Raw genomic sequence first — 18876 nt, 5'->3', positions numbered from 1 at the left:
GCTGTGACAAGCCTTGGGATCACTGTGGCTGCACTTAAAGTAAAGAGCAAAATGTCTCCTTGTCAGAGCCAAGGCATGTTTTACAGTATCACGCTACGCTGGTAGCAATAATGAAAAATTGTTCACGGTGTAAAATACATCTTTTAGCAGTTTTCATTTTCAGTCAATGCTATATTGTTCTTCAGATCTATTTTCTCTTTGCATTGGACATCATTGTCTAATTTTTGGGTGTGACAAAGTGATAACTAGAAGGTTTTAATTTGACACTATTTCAGTTCTGAGAATTTTTTCACTGACTTAAATTTGTTGCATCAAACATGAAATTGAAGATACAAAACTGAAAGAGAAGAGTAATAATATTCTGCTTTTCTGTAGCTCCTTAGGATAAGCTTTTTTCTGGGAACATGGGGTGGGTAGGAAACATTTAAAGTCAGCACTTCAAGGTGGCATTCAGCACACAAGAACTTGTAGGACTGGAAGGAAGTTTTATTCATAAGTAATCCATTTGATAAGGGAAGCTTGCCTCTGTGAGATACATGCAGAACCCTGCTATGTGTTGTGTTATTTTGCAGGTAGGTGGCATGTTTGACACTGTGCAGAGGAGTACCCAGTGGACCACGGACTGGGCACTTCTGCTCCTCCAGATAATCACTTCAGGAACTGTTGATTTGCAGACCAACAAGTACGTCTGCACTATTCAAACAAGCTAATTCATGTCCTTAGTGCTTTTAAGTTTAGGTGGCATGTATGTTATTGTTGTGTTTTTCTTACTATTACACTACTACTGCTTGAGTGCAATTTCTCTGTTTAGTGCTGGTCTTGTTTGGGGAAGTACCTCTGTTTTGGAAAGCACTGGAGCCACTATTTACACTCTTCCTTAACAAGCACACACCTGAGTGGTTCCCGAAGTTGGAGCCTGTCGTTCCCAATGACTGTCTGTTAGCAGTTTGTGCTGTTTGTAGCTCTGTTGTATGTGTTGACAGTCCACCTGCATGTATATGCTGGGGCTTATGCATGCAAGCTGAGGTGTGTGTCTGTGCAGAAAGCACTGAAAAACCCAGCTTCTCTGAAGGGCTGCACTTGTGACCTTTGCTGTATCTGTCCCTGGATCTCTTGGCAATCAGTAGTTCTCAGGGTAATACTTGTCTTTACTCCTAGCGAACTGTTCACAACCGTCCTGGATATGCTGGGTGTCCTCATCAACGGGACACTTGCCTCAGACTTGTCAAACGCTTCCCAAGGAGGGCCTGAGGAAAACAAAAGGGCTTACATGAATTTAGTGAAAAAATTAAAAGTAAGTGTTATGTCTTGTTGTTTTCAGCATTTCTTTTGAGTTGCATTGTGCCTGTGTTTTAGTCTTGTTGCTTCTAGTGTGTGGGAAGGCCTCTTGGAAAAAGAGGAGAGATTGAAACAGACCTAAGTGATAACATGGGAAAAAAAAAAGAAAATAAGAATACAGGAATGTGGGGGTGGGAAGACAGATTTTCAGTGTTTTCTTCATATTAAATTGAAATTGGTGACCCTGCAAGATGCTTAGTTACTTTTATTCATGTTTGAGGCATTAAATTTGTGTTACACATTTTCTGTGTTCTGTATAAACAAGAGACGAAAAGATAAATTCTAAAAAGCCCCCAAACCCAGCAAAAAAACCCAGCAAAACCTTGTAAAGCCACTTGTTTAAATTTATCAGAAGTACAAGGAAACGACTCATGCAGAAACTGGACACTTTCTAGTAGTGAAAGCAGTGCAGTGTGTCTCTCTCCCCTCCTCCTTGTTTGATTGATGGATTTATTTGTTCTCTAGAAAGAGCTGGGAGACAAGCGGTCGGAAAGCATTGACAAGGTTCGCCAGCTGCTCCCTTTGCCGAAGCAGACATGTGATATTATCACTTGTGAGCCAATGGGATCCTTGATAGACACCAAGGGGAACAAAATTGCAGGATTTGACTCCATTGATAAGAAACAGGCAAGAGTAAATGTTTGCTTTCATCTCAGGTTTTCCATGCTTTTTGAAGTGTAGGAAATTCAAGCAAACACATACAACTTGGACAGTACATGCGTCTATATGCAGTAACTTGAAAGCATTGCACTTCTGCTTTAATTCTGCTTCTGGTGCACTCTCGGTCATTACTAAACCTTCAGCCACAGCGATGCAGTCTCTTTTAAAGAAACAGGCAGGCATTCCATGAGATTGGTACCAAAAGAGGAAAACCTGGCCTATTGAATAGTACCTTTAAAAAAAGTTGCCAATGACAGACTGTTTTTAGAATCAAATACATTTCTGTTCCAAATATCGTTGCACAGTTTTTGTTACCATGATCCATGTGAAAGTCCTCAGGGAGAGTGAAACCAGGAGTGGATTTAGAGGCATGTGGAGAGTTGTTACACCACCGCCAAAGGGGTTTGAGCATCCTCTTGTGACTGGGACCATGCACCAGCATCACCACCCCTGCAGCTGAACTGGAAACATCCCATCCCAGTCTCCCTGACAACTCACTGCAGAGTCTTGGAGCTTTAGATAGATGATGTGCATCTTTATTGGAAAGAGTTTTATGCCACTTGTACAAATTCAAGAGTTTGGATAACCTTTTACTTTCTGATTTGTTTAAACTTCAGTCATTACATTTGCTGCATGCCCACCCTTTTTATATCTGCAGAGTACATAGTCAATTTGCAACTGCTAATGGGATGAGTGTTTACATAAGCTTGCTCAGTTCTACGATACAGGGTCTTCACTGATAATATCAACTTCACAAAAGTTTCCTAAAAGGAAATGACATTTGACTTGGAGTTGAAAAGCAGCAGCTCTTAAAAAAAGTATTTGTTTTTCAAGCACAGTCCTACATTTGAGAGCTCGTTTGACTGGGGAACCTTTTGACCTCCTGGGAGGGAGATGGAGGGTGATTGATCCTGCTTACAAAAGACGGGGGGAGGAAGTGTATTGGTTGTATTAGTTATTTTGGGTTTATTTGGAATACAAAGGGATGCATAACTTTTGAAGTGAATTTATGGTACTATAGTGGCAGGCTTGGATAGAGGTTAAAATCCCACCCCTATGTGTTTGGTACATTACATTTCGTGGAGGAAAAAAATCCTTACTGGATTTTTCTGACTCAGATGATACAGAAAGCATCTGCTCTAGTGTTCAGCTTTCTTAAAATACGAACTTCACTTTTATTCTGAAACAGGGTCTTCAGGTTTCAACCAAACAAAAGGTGTCCCCTTGGGATTTATTTGAAGGTCACAAAAATCCTGCTCCTCTTTCCTGGGCATGGTTTGGTACAGTTCGTGTCGACAGGAAAGTGATCAAATATGAGGAGCAGCAGCATCTCCTCCTGTACCACATGCACAACAAACCCAAGCCACGGAGTTACTACCTCGAGCCCTTGCCCCTTCCTCCAGAGGAGGAGGAGGAAGAGCCCACCACACCTGTGTCTCAGGAACCAGAAAGAAAGTCAGGAGAGTTCTCTGATCAGGGAAAACATGCCATGGATGACGAGAAGAAGGCAAAAAACAGGAAGCGAAAGTCAAAGTCAAGCTCAAGGGCTGATGTAAGTTGTTGATGCCCCATACAAAACTTGAATATCTCACTGAAGCATCTGATGTTGCATGGTGCTGTCCTAGCTGCCTTCAAAAATTGCTCTGCACCAAGAGGAGAGAGTCCCAATAAAGGGAATGAATGAAATGGTCAAGAGGACGGTGGATTCCTACCAAATATAGCTTAGGGTAGAAGTGTAATATATTTAGGACATTATGTGCTGTGTAAAATATGCTAGATTGGATCTTACTAAATATTATTCAGGTTCTGTATATGCTTTCATTTGATGTAAAGTACAGCTGTTACTGTTCATATCCATTTCTAAAATTCCTCCTGTTCAAATTACATTGAGAGCAAACATGTTGGTTTAAACCCTGGTTCCATTCAAATGTAAGCGGATTTGAAAGAGGTTCTTTCACACAGATAAACTGGTTTACTCTGCAGTTTGTTCTGGTTTCTGAGAAGCTTTCCCTTTTAGTTTTTATTGGGTTTTGAGGTGTGGGTTCCTAAGCTGAAGAATCATTAGAGCAAAGGTTTGAAAAACATCCCTGGCACCACCCAAATAATAATGTGTGTTTCCAGAAGCAGCATTCTGTGCAATTACATCCTCTTCACACTGCTGCCAGCATTTGTACATGCTGTAGATGTGATAGTGTTCTGTCAGCATCCAGCTGGTTTGTCTACAAGTTGCATTTTCAGTTGCTATAATTTTAAGATCATTTTCTGACCTTTTTTATGTTTCAGTTAAGTTATTCTTGTAATTTCTATGTTGATACAGTAAGAAGCCCTTGTGCTATACCTGATCATAGCATAGAGAAAATACTTGCTAATAACGTAAAAACGGATGGTGTGTGCATGAAGTTATTCATGTTAATTACCTGTGGGCAGCCTGAGACTTAATCTGGTTTTTACATCATTGCAAATGACAATGGGAACTGTCTCTGTCCTTTAATAATTTAGTAGGAAGATTGGCATTATTTATGAGTTAGTAAGGTATGAATGTCAGTAACATTCACTTTTGCTGTATATTTTAAGGAATATCCCCAGAACAACTTATACAGAGTGCCTCCCACCTACTCCCCAGTCTCCTCTCAAGTGATGCATCCTCCGCAGCCTGCCTTGTGGGGTTACAGTATCATGGGCCAGACACAGCAGCCAGGCTTCTTTGTGCAGAACCAGCCCCTCCCACCAGGTATGGGTAAACTTTGTATTCACAAACGTGTGGCTTGGTGTATGTGGCAAAAGTTGACTTCTTGTAATCACGTTTTGTCTCTGACTTTCCCTGAAGTAAGCTGTGTCTGCTGAGGCCATTTATTTCATTCCTTAGTTAGCCCTTCTATTTTTTAGGGCTTTCTGTTATCAGTTGTAGATCTATCTCTATTAAGCTATTAAACTTTTTTGGTAGATAAGCAAAAATGACCTACTGGGATGATAGTATAAGAAAGCTGGTAGAAGTTCAGTAAGGAGTCAAATAAGAGAGGGATGATTGAAAAGAAAGAATGACCTTTGGGGGTTATTTCTTCTTTGATTCATGTCAGGAGCTATGGGTGCTAATTTGGCATCTACTGTATGGAATAAATAAATCCACGGGCTCACATTTTTTTTTACGTTTGTGCTTGTGATATGTGCATAATTTTTTTGTAGGATGGTTTTGTTTCTTCCAGTTAATATGCATACAGTTTAACATAGGTATTTTACTTTCTCTAGGGGGCAGCAGTTTATGATGTTTTGAGAGATCCTATTATGTCCTTGTCCGATAGTATGCAGGAGAATTTTAGAAGTTTGGTTCCAACTATAAATGTTAACTATTTTTTCTGAAGTTCCCAGTACAACTAGATCTGTATTTTAAGTGTGTAAAAGTCTTCAGAATATACCAGACTGTGTCTAAAAAGTTTAAGGAGATGATGATATTGAAAACAAACACATAAAATCACCTTTGTAAGTCTGACATAGATACATGATTTTTATCAAATAGCATAGAGTGCATAAATTACTGCCATCTCATTATAAAATTGGCATGACATAATAAGCTGCTCATACCATGCTTTTGATCTGACATGCAACTTTTGTTCATCAGTAGTAAGCACACGTTTTATGTGATGTAGAACATGCAACAGCCTTTTCACTTTTCTCTCTCATTTGCAAGTGACAATCTTCAAAATTATTTTGCTTGTTTCATTTTTCAGGCCAGTAATCTGGTTTAATCTAGTTCACTGTCTGCCTTTACAGAGAGAAGTTTACATCTTTATTGTAGAGCTAACCAAATAGGAGCTGATGAATTAGCAGTGATCTGTACCAACAACACTCTCACGGAAGGCAGAGAACGCATTTATGTTTTGGGTGGTTTTAGGTGGTTCCAGGCTGGATCCGACAGGCTCCTTTGTTCCAACTAATACGAAGCAAGCCCTGTCGAACATGCTGCAGCGGCGCTCTGGCACCATGATGCAGCCCCCCTCTATCCATGCAATCACGCCTCAGCAGCAGTTGCTCCAGATGAAACTCCTGCAGCAAGAGCAGCAGCAGCAGCGGCTCCTCAGGCAGCAAGCACAGTCACGGTCTCTCCAACAGGTTTGTCCAAACACCTAACTCTGAAGAACAACACAGTGTTTCTGCCTTCCATCGGGGCTGCTTGCTCTGCGTAGGCTTACAGAGCAGGGAGCCAGTGGTATTGACAATTAGAATAATTCCCCAAATATTGCTTAACCAGGGCCATCTGCTTTGAAACTTCATCTGCCCTTTCGTCTCTTAGTCTGTTCTATTTTTCCTGTGTTTTGTAACATCAGGTTTTCTTCTGCTACTTGATGGTATTCTTGTTCCCTGTTGTGTCGCAGAGGCCTTCCTAGTGGAATTGCATGGTGCTGCGTACAACCAAGCTACGCATATGCAGCGGGGGCCCAGCAATGCTCCTCACAGTTAAAAACCCAGGAAGTCCATCAGGAGCTGTTTCCGTACACGTGTGCACACAGACACTTTTGTGTTCTCTAGAAATAGCTGGTATTTCTTCTAACATTTTTGCAGAGTACAGCTGCCGTGTGCCAAACCGCACATGGCTGTTGTGCAACACCCTTCAGAGCCTGAGCGAGTTTTCAGAGCATTGCTGCAGATAGGCTGCTTTAGAACAGATGGTGTAAGAACAGAAAATTGGTTTTGGATCCCAGATAAACAGCAATGTGTGTACAGTAGTTGGTGGTAAAACCAGTAACTTTTCTTCTTTATTTTAAAGGCCTTCTGTACCCATTCTTACCCTCACTGAAGTATATATTATATTGCTGTTATACTATCTTGTCTTCAAACGCTGTGATGTGCCCACTTTGCCCGAAATAGTAAAAATTTTCAGCAAGTCTCCTCATAATTTCTCCCACACTGTCTCTATTTTGTTCCAGCTCTTTCCTTATCCTCTTCACCCCTCTTTCAGACTCCCTGCAAAGCCCTCTGTGATGCTTAAATTGCTGATGGGCTATGTTCATAATTGTGAAACCAGGATTTTCCTGTTTCAAAGAACCCTCCCTCCTCCAAGCTCCAGATGTGTGTTTTATCATATCAGTGGTACAGTGGATATTTGATCACTCATTAGTGTCTTGTGGGCACTATGAGTTACTCAGGATTAGGTACTCTACATGTTAGGGTACTGGGCTTTGTGGTGAGCCATTGCTTCTTACTTATTAGAAACCTGGTGGTACTTTTTACATTAGGCAATATCTCACTATTTTACTGTTAGGTCCAACTAGCTTTCAATTACTATTATAGAATACAGGCTTCAATGACAGCCTTGAGGAAACAAATGATGATCACTGCCTATGGCTAGGGAATCAAAAAGTAGTAACTGAAGATCTAAAATAACACATCATTTTCACATTTAAGAAGTGCTGTTGTTTAACATTATCATTTTTGGAGGAAAAAGGGTGTTGCATTTCCCTTTTCGTTTAAAACAGGAATAGTATCTGAGGTGTTAAGAACAACAGTTCACTTCTGCTCTGAAGCATGGCATAGACAGGTTGTCAGTAGGGAGAATAAACTTATCATGAAGACATGCATCCATGCCTAAATAAGATTAATAAGCTGTCTATGATTAATTTTTTCATAAAATTTGGATCAAACTGTTAGAATGCAACAGTAAAAAATTAAAAGTTGCACTAAAATTCAGCAGTGTAGGTTCAGATGCCTGTTTCACCTAAGGTGCGACACATGCTGAATGTTCATCGGTCAGCGGTTCTGTCAGCTGTGTTTTTATTTCAGCCATAAAACAGCTACAAGTTAAACAGATGTAAAGGAAAGTCAAACCAGAGCTATCTAAACCCAAACTTTGTTTCCCAGTTACTTCCACAGAGTGGCATAGTTGTCTGTTGTCGTCTGCTGGAGGCAGGTGGACACATTGTTTTCTCTCTGCTTCTAACATTTTGCCTTACTGGACGTTTGGGAAGATTTATTCAGCCTGATATGTGAAAACTATCACTGTAGTGAAATGAATTAACATTCCACCAGGCTGGCCTCTTTGCTTTCTTTATTGTCGAAGCCTGTGCTGGCAATGCTGACACCAGAGAACCCCTCCGAGGTCCCAATGGCCCAGGGCTCTGCATGCTCCCTGCAGTGGGGGCTGCCCCAGAGGTGCTCTAGGTCAGAAATGCATCCCTGGGGAGCTTGCAGTAGTTCTTCCTGTGGTCCTGGATTTAGAATAGGAAGAGCTATTAGCAGTGAAGAACCTGGAGGTCATAATTGAAAATTTAGGAACAAGATGGTTTGTAAGCATTGCTACTGTGTGCTGTATGTTGTTAGGTGGAGCTTAAATAAGGAAGGTTTTTATGTTTCTGCCCCTGCAGAATGAAATTACCTACTCAGCTTGAAGTCACTAGCAGGGGTCTGGACAGTTCTGCAAAACCAGTGCAGAAGGGTTCTGCTCCTCAGTGCTGTGCTGCACTTGCTGTGCTCTTGAAAACAAATAGCTGTGGTGCCAGATCTTTAATAAGTATGACTTGTTAAAAAAAAAATGCTGAGTATTATGTATAGAGCTATTAATGGGCTCCTGTGGATGAGGAGTCCTTCTACATTTAGAGTTTCTGTTCGTAAATTTAATAAAGGTATTGAGCATTAAAACCACCTAAAAGAACCTTGTTGGCATTCCTAAATGCCATTCCTAAACAGCATTTTGAGTACCTACAGGTGAACTCTGTAAAGGTGCTGTACTGCTCCACTGACAGACCAAGCCTAACTGTACATATTCTTCATATTCTTTGCTATTTTCTCGCCTGTCCTTTTCTTTAGGATGTCTGTAGCACTGCTGTATCCCTTCAGGATGGCTTTGACAACATAATGGTAACCGCCTTGAGACTGTGAACTTCTCATTTTTTCTTTTGCGCAGACATGCGTGCATTTCAACACACAGGCTGCACACTTTGCTTTTGGTACGAATGATGCGCTTTGGCACTCCTCTCACCTAGGTAATGCGGTGCCTGCATGTGGAAGGCTGTGAATAATACACTTGCACACAGAGACTATTTTTTTCTTATAAATATTTCCAATAACTGCATCATTTATTTTTTTTTTTTTTTTTTTTTTTTTTTTTCCTTTTCTGTTGTGTTTCTCCCTGTGAAAGATTGGAAATAGCTGCAAGATCTATCTGATGCCATGTTCATCTAAGCATGGCTGGTGTGGTCGTCTTGCCCTTATCTCCAAAACAAGTAACACCTGTTAAATTATTAGATTTCATAGAATTCAGTCATTTCTGGGGAAAAAAAACCGATGCCATGAAGTTTAATCCCTAATACCTGTGTTGGAAAGCTTTCTAGATACTAATTTCAAAGTTAGTTTGCAGGACTTTCATCCTTCTTTAGGGAAACCACAATGTTGTTAAAAGCACTAATTGGAAAGACAAAGCAAAGTGTTTTTTAAAAAGGCTTTGCTGCTTACCCCAGTGTTCGTCAGAACAGCATGTCAGAACAGGGTATAGCTCACCATATTTGCAGTTAATTAGGCACACTTAGATATGTGGCAAATACACAGTGAGGTCTCTCAAATCCATCATCATCATCTTATCTAAATAACTGTTAGCGTTCCACTGCCTACTTCTGAAGTCAGATGTGGTCAGATTTTGGTCAAAATCAGTGCCATGTCTGCTTCTATTGCCTTTGCCAGTCCCAGCACCACATAGAAAACAAAATTCATTCCAGATACACGATAGTTGCATACCTTAACAAGAAAAAGAAGTAAGTTTTGCTTCAATTTAGGATGCGAGTGGAACAAAGAGAATGGTGGCTATTACTGTAACATTACATTGGCATTGAGTAAAACATGTTGGGTTTTTTTCTCCTTTTCTGTTTGGTTTGTTTTTTTTTTTTCTGTTTAGTTTTTGTGTGATATGTATGCACAGTTCCTGCTTGCAGCAATTGGCCTGCATGTGTAGTTAACTCATTATTAAATTATGCCTGGAGGGAGAAGTCCCTTTGAATTTAGCAGTATCTGCTGCTGCTGCTGCTCAGGAATGCAGAGCTCCCACAACAAAGGAGCATGCTCAGTGGCCATTTGTGACCATGGAATAAATTGATTTGTCCCCTACCTGATGAGCAGCTTTCTGCTTACATTTCACATGTGGTGGTGTGTGTGTGCTTGTTTGGCCTGGGCAATGGTGCCTTCAGTCTGGGTGTGCTGCTCTTGAGCCTCGTACTCCACTGGCTCTGCTGCTCTGCCCATGCTTTACATAGTGGGGAAGAGATGGGTGGTAACACTCGCCTGTGGCTTCCTGCCCATTGTGTGTCGTGAGGATCATGCAGCTGCTTCTTCAGTATTTTCTTATAGAATTAAGGACTAATCCAATTTCCATTGATGTAACTTCCCCCAACTTTGGAGGGACGCTGTTCCCACTGCGTGGGTATAAGCAAACAAATTTTGCTCCTGAGCACACCAGGTTACCTGTTGCTGAGAGAACCAAAGGACAGTGCATGGAGCAGCACTTTGCAGACCAGCTTCTGCAGAGCCCACAGGGTGATTTGTATTTCTCTGGGGAAAAGCTTAAGGCATGCATTATTCTAGAAATCAGTCATGGTTTTACCAGATTTCATCTTTGGGTGACTTCAAGTTACATCTTTATCTATGCTGTGTTTGGCACCTCATGAAAAAGTTTCATCTTCGATTTGCTCAGAGAAATTATTGTTCTTTTGTTTGTTTATTTTTCTTCTTTTGCCTCTGTTTAAAAAAAGAAAAATCTGATATACTTGAGTATTTTCCCCTGTGCTTGCCGTCATCTGTTTTATGTGCATCCCATCTGCAAGATGTACATTCTGTTCAGTGTTTCAGTTTTCCACCCATCAGGTTGCTGTTTTGAGAGTTTCCCATCTGATTTTGCAGATATTTTTCCAGAAAAACTTAGTTTTGTCTGAACTTTTTTCAGGACTGATGGATGTTACTCTGTTCACACCTCCTGTCCTCCCTAATTTTTTTTTTTTAGAATTTTCTATGAGATTTGGCTTGTTTTTAAAACAAATCTGCTGTGTGGCTTATGCTTCCTTAATATAACTTGTAGTATCAGAGCTCTCTGCTCTCTTGTCTGCACTTTAGGGACCCCTGTAGTGGTGGTCCAAGAGCCTAGCTAGGTCAGTCTTCTTTTTGTTTGTTTTTACAAGAAAGGTAGGTATGAAGAATGAATGTGTGACAGCCCTGTGGCACCCTATGGCAGCTTTGCCCCTGGTTTTGCATCTTGACCTCTTTTGTCTGCTCTCTAACCAAAGCACTGGGTAGTTAATCCAGCCCTGGTCACAGCAGGTCATGTCTCTTGGGTTTAGATCTCTGTAAGGATGTCCTGATTAAAATAGTAGAGGCTTTGTCAGAGGACTTGGGTTTTTTGGCTGTTTCTGTGGTGAACTGGGAAGCTACCAGCAGGAAGGACCATTGCTGCTTCCAGCTCATGTCTGCCACTGAGCTTTTTTGAGTAGAATGGATTTCGAAATCATAAGGTGCAGCTGTGCAGCATCATAATCTCACAGAAGATATATGCACTTGTTTGTATTCTTGCCAATTTCTCATTCACTAGTTTTTTTTAAATCTTGGTCCTGAAGTTAAGTCTATAATTATTACTTCTTTTTTTTTTCTCTTTTATGGTGCTTCAGAGCACACAAATGCAGTTAAAGGTGAAATCTTCAAATGATTTTCATTAGGTACACATAAATATTTTGGCAATCTGAAATGAACAAATGAGCCTGTATGTTGCTTACAAGTTTGTTTCCAGGCTGTACTTGTTGGGAGCTGGAGATGCTTGCATCGCCCACTGATCATACGGGTATGATCAAATTTGCGAATCAGCATTTTGCTTGCTTCGTCTGAGGGAAGGCTAGTAATCAGGTAGCTTGAGAAAGATACCAGCTGTGCTATAACAGAGATTAGCATTCACTCTGAGCTTCCTCTATGATTTAATATACTGTCTTCAAGACAGCTAGAATATTTTTTCCCTAATCCTTTGCAAAGCCCCATTTTAAGGAGTGCCTGTTCTGTAAATGGCTGTTTCTTCACTGCTGCAGTGTTACAGTAGTGTCAGACATCAAGCAAAAGTCAATTCTTCCATCTCCCTATGAGTAAATACAGTTCAGCAGTTTGGTAGTGAGCAGTGGTGCTGTCTTGAAGGAAATCGTCAAGCCTCTCCATGACTCTTTAGGACACAACTTGGTGGGGTTTGCACTCAGAGCTGGACTTGTCTGGGGTGTGGACGCTGTATCTGATGCATGATGTGTGTTTCAGGGTCAGCCAATGGACCAAGCTGCTATTTTCTCTCCACAAGTTCGACCCCCGTCTCAGCTTTCACAGTACCCAGGGTTACAGCACGCTCAGGTACTGCATTACTCCTTTAGCATTTCTGCATAAAGACACTTTTAAAATGAGCTCCTTTACCTCCCAGCATGCTCTTCTATGCCTGGGGCATGCCTCTTGCATGTCGTCTGGAGTAATGAGGCCTTCTGCTAGGATGTTTGTGATCTCTGTCAATACTTTTAATGTAGTCACTTGCCAGTTTTTCCTAATGTTGTTGCTGGTAAAGGCAAGCATATTTCAGCATTAAGCCTTACATGTGGCAAGTTATTTGTGAGATAGTGATACCAGTAATTCTTTCTTATGTCACAGTCGTGGTATAGTAGAATGGTTTGGGGTGCAAAGGACCTTAAGATCATCTAATTGGAGCTCCCCTGACATGGGCAGGGACACCTCACAGTAAACCATGCCACCCAAGGATTTGTCCAACCTGGCCTTGAACACTGCCAGGGATGGAGCATTCACAACTTCCCTGGGCAGCCCATTCCAGTGCCTCACCACCCTAACAGGAAAGAACTTCTTCCTTATGTCCAGTCTAAACTTCCCCTGTTTAAGTTTTAACCCGTTACCCCTTGTCCTATCACTACAGTCCCTAATGAAGAGTCCCTCCCCAGCATCCTTATAGGCCCCCTTCAGATACTGGAAGGCTGCTATGAGGTCTCCACGCAGCCTTCTCTTCTCCAGGCTCAACAGCCCCAAGTTCCTCAGCCTGTCTTCATACAGGAGGTGCTCCACTCCCCTGATCATCCTCGTGGCCCTCCTCTGGACTTGTTCCAAGAGTTCCATGCCCTTTTTATGTTGAGGACACCAGAACTGCACACAATACTCCAGGTGAGGTCTCACAAGCACAGAACAGAGGGGCAGGATCACCTCCTTCGACCTGCTGGTCACGGTCTTTTTGATGCAGCCCAGGATACGGTTGGCTTTCTGGGCTGCGAGCACACACTGCTGGCTCATGTTAAGTTTCTCATTGACCAATACCTCCAAGTCCTTCTCCGCAGGGCTGCTCTGAATCTCTTCTCTGCCCAACCTGTAGCTGTGCCTGGGATTGCTCCAACCCAGGTGCAGGACCTTGCACTTTGCACTGTTGAACTTCATGCGGTTGGCATCAGCCCACTTCTCAAGCATGTCCAGGTCCCTCTGGATGGCATTCCTTCCCTCCAGCATATCCACAGAGCTTGGTGTCGTCGGTAACCTTGCTGAGGGTGCACTCAATCCCACTGTCCATGTCAGCAACAAAGATGTTGAACAAGACCGGTCCCAACACCAATCCCTGAGGGACACCACTCGTTACTGGTCTCCAGTCGGACATTGAGCCATTGATGACAACTCTTTGTGTGCAGCCATCCAGCCAGTTCTTTATCCACCAAGTGGTCCACCTATCAAATTGATGTGTCTCCAATTTAGAGACAAGGATGTTGTGTGGGACAGTGTGGAACGCTTTACACAAGTCCAGGTAGATGACATCAACTGCTCTACCCCTGTCCATCAGTTCTGTAGCCCCATCATAGAAGGCCACCAAATTGGTCAGGCATGATTTGCCCTTGGTGAAGCCATGTTGGCTGTCACCAGCCACCTCATTGGTTTTCATGTGCCCTCCCATGGTTTCCAGGAGAATCTGCTCCATGATAGTGCCTGGCACAGAGGTGAGACTGACTGGTCTGTAGTTTTTCTGGGTCTTCCATTTTCCCCTTCTTGAAAATGGGGTTATATTTCCCTTTTTCCAGTCGTCAGGAGCTTCACCTGACTGCCATGATTTTTCAGATATGATGGATAGTGGCTTCGCAACTTCATTCGCCAGCTTCCTCAGGACCCACAGATGGATTTCATCAGGTCCCATGGACGTGTGCACATTCAGTTTCCTAAGATGATCTTAAACCTGATCCTCTCCTACAGTGGGTCTAAGGTCTTCATTCTCCTAGTCCCTGTATTTGCCTTCCAAGACTTGAGTGGCATGGTCAGAGCACTTGCCAGTGAAGGCTGAGGCAAAGAAGTCTTTGAGAACTTCAGCCTTCTCCAAATCCAGGGTAGCCATTTCTCCTGAGAGCTTCTGGAGAGGGCCCACATTATTCCTAGTCTGTCTTTTGTTAGCAACACACCTACAGAATCCCTTCCTGTTATCTCTGACATCCCTGGCCAGACTCATTTCTACTGAGCCTCAGCTTTCTTGACCTGGTCCCTAGCTTCCCAGGCAACATCCCTGTATTCTTCCTGGGCTGCCTGTCCTCATTTCCACCTTCTATAAGCTTACTTTTTCCTTCTGAGCTTTCTCAGCAGCGCCTTATCCATCCATGAAGGCCTCCTGGCCTTCTTGCCCCATTTTCTTCTTGTCAGGATGCAATGCTCCTGAACTTGTAGCAGGTGATCCTTGCATATCAACCAGCAGTCTTGGGCACTCCTGCCCTCTAGGGCTGTATCCCATGGAACCTTACTGAGCAGGTTCCTGAAGAGGCCAAATTCTGCTCTCTTGAAGTCCAGGGCAGTGAGCTTGCTGCATGCCCTTCTCACTGCTATGAGGATCTTGAACTTGACCATCTCATGATCACTGCAGGCAGGGCTGCTCTGCAGTGTCACATTCCACATGAACTCCCCCTTGTTAGTGAGCATGAGGTCAAGCATGGCACCTCTCCTTGTCAGCTCCTCTATTACTTGCAGGAGGAGGTTGTCTTCCACACAATCAAGGAACCTCCTGGGTTACTTGTGCTGGACTGTACAATACCTCCAATAGATGTCGGAGTGGTTGAAGCCCCCCATGAGGACAAGGGCCTGCAAGCATGAAGCTGCTCTTATCTGTCTTAGAGGGCTTCATTCACACAGTCCTCCTCATCAGGAGTCCTGTACTAAACACGTTCAGTAATGCCCCCCATCACAGTTCTCCCTTTGACCCTGTCCCCCAAACTCTCTGTTGACTCATCACCTCTCCCCAGATAGAGATCCGTACTCTCCAGCCTATCATTGACATAAATTGCTACATCCCCTTACCATCTGCATGTCTTTCCTAAAGAGCCTATAACTTTCCATTCCAGCACTCCAGTCATAGGAGCCATCCCACCATGTTTCTGTGATGCCAGTGATATCATATCCCTGTAGATGTGCACACATCTCCAGTTTCTCTTGTTTATTCCCCATACTACACGCATTTGTATGCAGGCATATGATACACCTGGTATAGAGGTCATTTGGGGGTGGGAAATGGAGAGAGAGGTGGGGCTGTGGAGCAGAACCCCGCTCCTGCTCAGTGCCACTCGGGGAAGGGTAGCACAGTGTGGGTTCCATCCTGCGGTGTGTGACCACATTGTAGCTGCCTGAACCCACAAGCAGAAGTGGGGTACAGCCAGAGTGAGGGACCCACAGGTCAGTTTGTGGGTGCAGCAGTGCATGTCACTGACTTGCTCTGGTTCTCAAGGCTTTGGTACTTTGAGAAGGGCCAGGGTGGTCTCTTTCTTTAGTAGTTAGGCTAATTTAAATAGGGGCACAGCGAAGTCACTTTCCTGTCTGTCTCCCTGCAGAGCATGCCTCATGGATACACCATGTACAGCACTCAGATGCCTTTGCAGCAGCAGCAGCCTGGCGGTGTAGTGCTCTCCCCCAGCTACAACCCTCGAACATACTCAGCAGCGCATTCCAGCCCCACTCTGATGGAAAGGCTGCGGCAGATGCAGCAGCAGCCCAGTGGATACATCCAACAGCAGGCAGCTGCCTATGTCCAGCCTTTGGCAGGCTCGCAACGGTGAGCTTCTGCAGTTCTCCCAGCTGGTAACACTGCAGGATTTTAATGGCAACTTTGTTTTGAGGTCTAAAACTTTATTTAAAATAAAGTGTATTAATCCAAATGAAGTTAACACTGGTCTGATTAGCAATAGGCCTTTCTCTCCAATTTCCCCTTGTTTTTTCCCTCATTTAATTTTAAGTTGGTCTTGGCACGTGTTGTAGCCCAATTATCCTGTGTGTTTGTAGAACATAAAAATCTATCTAAAGTTAGCTGTTGGATCCTATTTCACTACACACACAAATATGGTATCCATATTATGCTAATGTGTGTGGTGTTACACCATAAATATTGCAGGTTTACCAAAGGGTCTGTAGTCAGGAAAATGTAAGAACAACTTGGTAGTTTAACTAGCAATAGAAAAATAAATTTTGTTTAAGCCTGAATAGACTAAATTGACTTCAGTTTGGAAGTAGCTGAGTTGCAGTGCCTATGAGAAACAGGAAAAATTCATTGATAAAGAAATGTAATGAAAGAGAAGACAAATTAAGCAGGAAAGAAATCTGTAAAAGAGAGTGTTACAGAGTAAGCAGAGTGGAAAACTGGAGTTTCCAATTGCAATCTTGAATCAAGTATGTTGTTTGGTTTTGGTTTTTTTTTTCTAATAGTCTGGTGTTGTCGAACTGACACTACAGGTCTGAACCAGAAATTTCCATTTTGAATAGACATGTTCAATAGAGTGACTCCCAAAAGCCACAGGCTCAAATTAAAGAGAGTGTGGTGTGTGTATGTGTGAAGTCAAAATTTGCAAGGTCTGCCTCAGTAGGCACCGTCCAGCTGTAGGTGAAGTAGCTGCTGTGCAATGCAGCCCTCTCCCCATGTGTGGGTCACAGGTTCACTGAACAGCACAGAAGCACATAGACGTTGGTCATCAGAAGGTGGTCTGGCCTGTCAGCGGAGCTTCTGGCCTGTCTCCCTTCTTCTTTGCCATTCATTCTGCAGTACCCCTGATGTTACCAAGTACAGATACTCTTCTTTTTCTGCTTCAGCTCTGATCTCAAAACTAAAGTCTCCTTTAGATGCTAAGTTCAAGTGTGCTTGGATGATTTGCTTGTTGTAAGCAGAATATGAGCATCATGTATGTAGCTATGCAATACTCTCACAATCCTTGTTATTTAACGAAATCAGTGTTTCCTTAATTTCTTTTAAGTTCTTGCAAGCCTGGATATCTTAAGAGCATGTTCAATTTGGGACATTTGTACCTCTTCAAAAAGTTTGGCCTTGACTTGTTTGAAAACCTTGTATGAAAACCTACAGAAAGCTGTGGTTGAAAGCCTTGCATGAAAACCTACAGGTGCCTTGCATTAGGAATACAGCTGCTAACCTGAACTGCCTTCTCTTTTCTGAGTTTTATAAACAGGCAAGATAAATTGCAAGCTAGCTAACATGTTCTCTCCGTGTATGTCTTTCTGCTTTGTCGATGTTAATTACTCCCAAAAGATCCAAAGAAAGTATTTTTTGCTTGGTGTGTTTTTTCAGTATTTTAGAAAGTAAAAAGACCACCTTGTGATGGCTGATTTTAAATTCATGGTAATGTAACTATGAGACATTTTGGTCTGGAGAACATTTTAATGCTTATGTGGAATTCTTGCTAGAAATGTAGAAAGTCATCACTCTCCCTAGTAAAGCAAGAATTGAGTGCTTGGATCTGTTCTTGTTTAGAGAAACATGTTATTATGTAAATCAGTAACTGAGCAATAGCATGGTACAGTTTCTGTTATGGAATGTTGTTCAAAGCATTCAGATTTGGAAATACATTCTTCCTGTAAAATGTAGTGTCTTTTAGATCCATGGAAGTCTAATGTTGCAGTTTATAGTTGGGTACTCCTAGACTAACTTGTGTTTGGTCTGTAAATGAAGTATAATCCATTATATTTTTCCTCAATCAGATTGAGCCATCAGCCTTTGCAGCCAAATTCACTGGTTGGAGGGGGACTGGACAGTGCAATGACCGCAAGTCCTCATCCAGCCCTGAATTCAGTACAGCTGCCTCCGGAGCCAGTGAGACAGAGACAGCAGCAGATGCGACAGCAGAGACTCTTTCAGGTGAGGGATTTGGCTGCACTGGTGATAAGGGGTATTTCAGTGCAGGAGGGGAGTGTAAATGTGACTGTATCAGGTGACGGTGTTACACACTTGCACGTGCCTTTAAGTCTAAAAGCATCAGAGCCTGGTGCCGTAAATCATAGAATCATAGAACTTTTACTTGAGTACAGTAATACATTGTTTACATTTGGAATTTCCAAAAGAGAATTCTGGACAGATGTAAAATACAGTACTTTCATTTTTCAAGATTGTAGAATGCCTTTGGAGAAGGTAAATTTGAGAATGGCTTAGCTGAATGTGCTGAGACAAAAGCAGTGGCTGTGCTATCTGGCCTTATAATGTATGCCAATTAAACCGAAGGGTTTGCTTCCTGGCCTATTTCCTATATTCTGATTTGCTGATATATTTTTAATTCAGAGGCAAGTATCAGTTTATCGCCTAAATATATAGTGCTTGGCACAGGGGAAGTATGTTACATTAAAATCCTTCCTGTAGCCCTTTGATTAGGTTCATGTTGTCATTTAAATGCAATAGCTGTCTGTGCCAATTCTTGTCCAATGATAATGTACTTTATCTAAATATTTTTGTGTTGTAGTAAACTAAATATACCAGGGTTTGAGGTTATTGTTGGTTTTTTTTTCCTATTAACAAAGCTCCTTGTCAGCCTTGGTGTGGCTGACAATGAAAGTGGGGAGCTGTGAGGCTGATCTCCTAAATGGGGCCTTCAGTAACCAGTG

At 42.4% G+C, this 18876-nt stretch overlaps 1 protein-coding gene across 14 annotated transcripts in view; it reads left to right on the top strand.

The window, feature by feature from the left end:
- Positions 1–18876, top strand: part of MED12L (mediator complex subunit 12L) — a 150801-nt gene that overhangs the window by 126365 nt on the left and 5560 nt on the right. For 4 of the 14 annotated variants that reach the window (XM_057421780.1, XM_057421782.1, XM_057421779.1 and 1 more), the window contains exons 33-42: positions 573–682; positions 1159–1294; positions 1804–1965; positions 3188–3550; positions 4573–4729; positions 5888–6105; positions 8797–8847; positions 12259–12348; positions 15834–16054; positions 17983–18139. In XM_057421780.1, coding sequence (XP_057277763.1) covers positions 573–682; positions 1159–1294; positions 1804–1965; positions 3188–3550; positions 4573–4729; positions 5888–6105; positions 8797–8847; positions 12259–12348; positions 15834–16054; positions 17983–18139 — 1665 coding nt within the window. Of the gene's footprint in view, positions 1–572; positions 683–1158; positions 1295–1803; positions 1966–3187; positions 3551–4572; positions 4730–5887; positions 6106–8796; positions 8848–12258; positions 12349–15833; positions 16081–17982; positions 18140–18876 lie in introns of those variants that run through there. The other 10 variants (XM_057421792.1, XM_057421783.1, XM_057421787.1 and 7 more) reach the window with 6 other exon arrangements.

The sequence above is a fragment of the Pezoporus wallicus genome, unplaced genomic scaffold, assembly GCF_028554395.1.
Source record: "Pezoporus wallicus isolate ANWC-B61680 ecotype Strahan unplaced genomic scaffold, APGP_CSIRO_Pwel_v1 scaffold_7402, whole genome shotgun sequence".
NCBI lineage: Eukaryota > Metazoa > Chordata > Aves > Psittaciformes > Psittacidae > Pezoporus > Pezoporus wallicus.
This window is presented reverse-complemented; position numbering and strand designations above follow the sequence as displayed.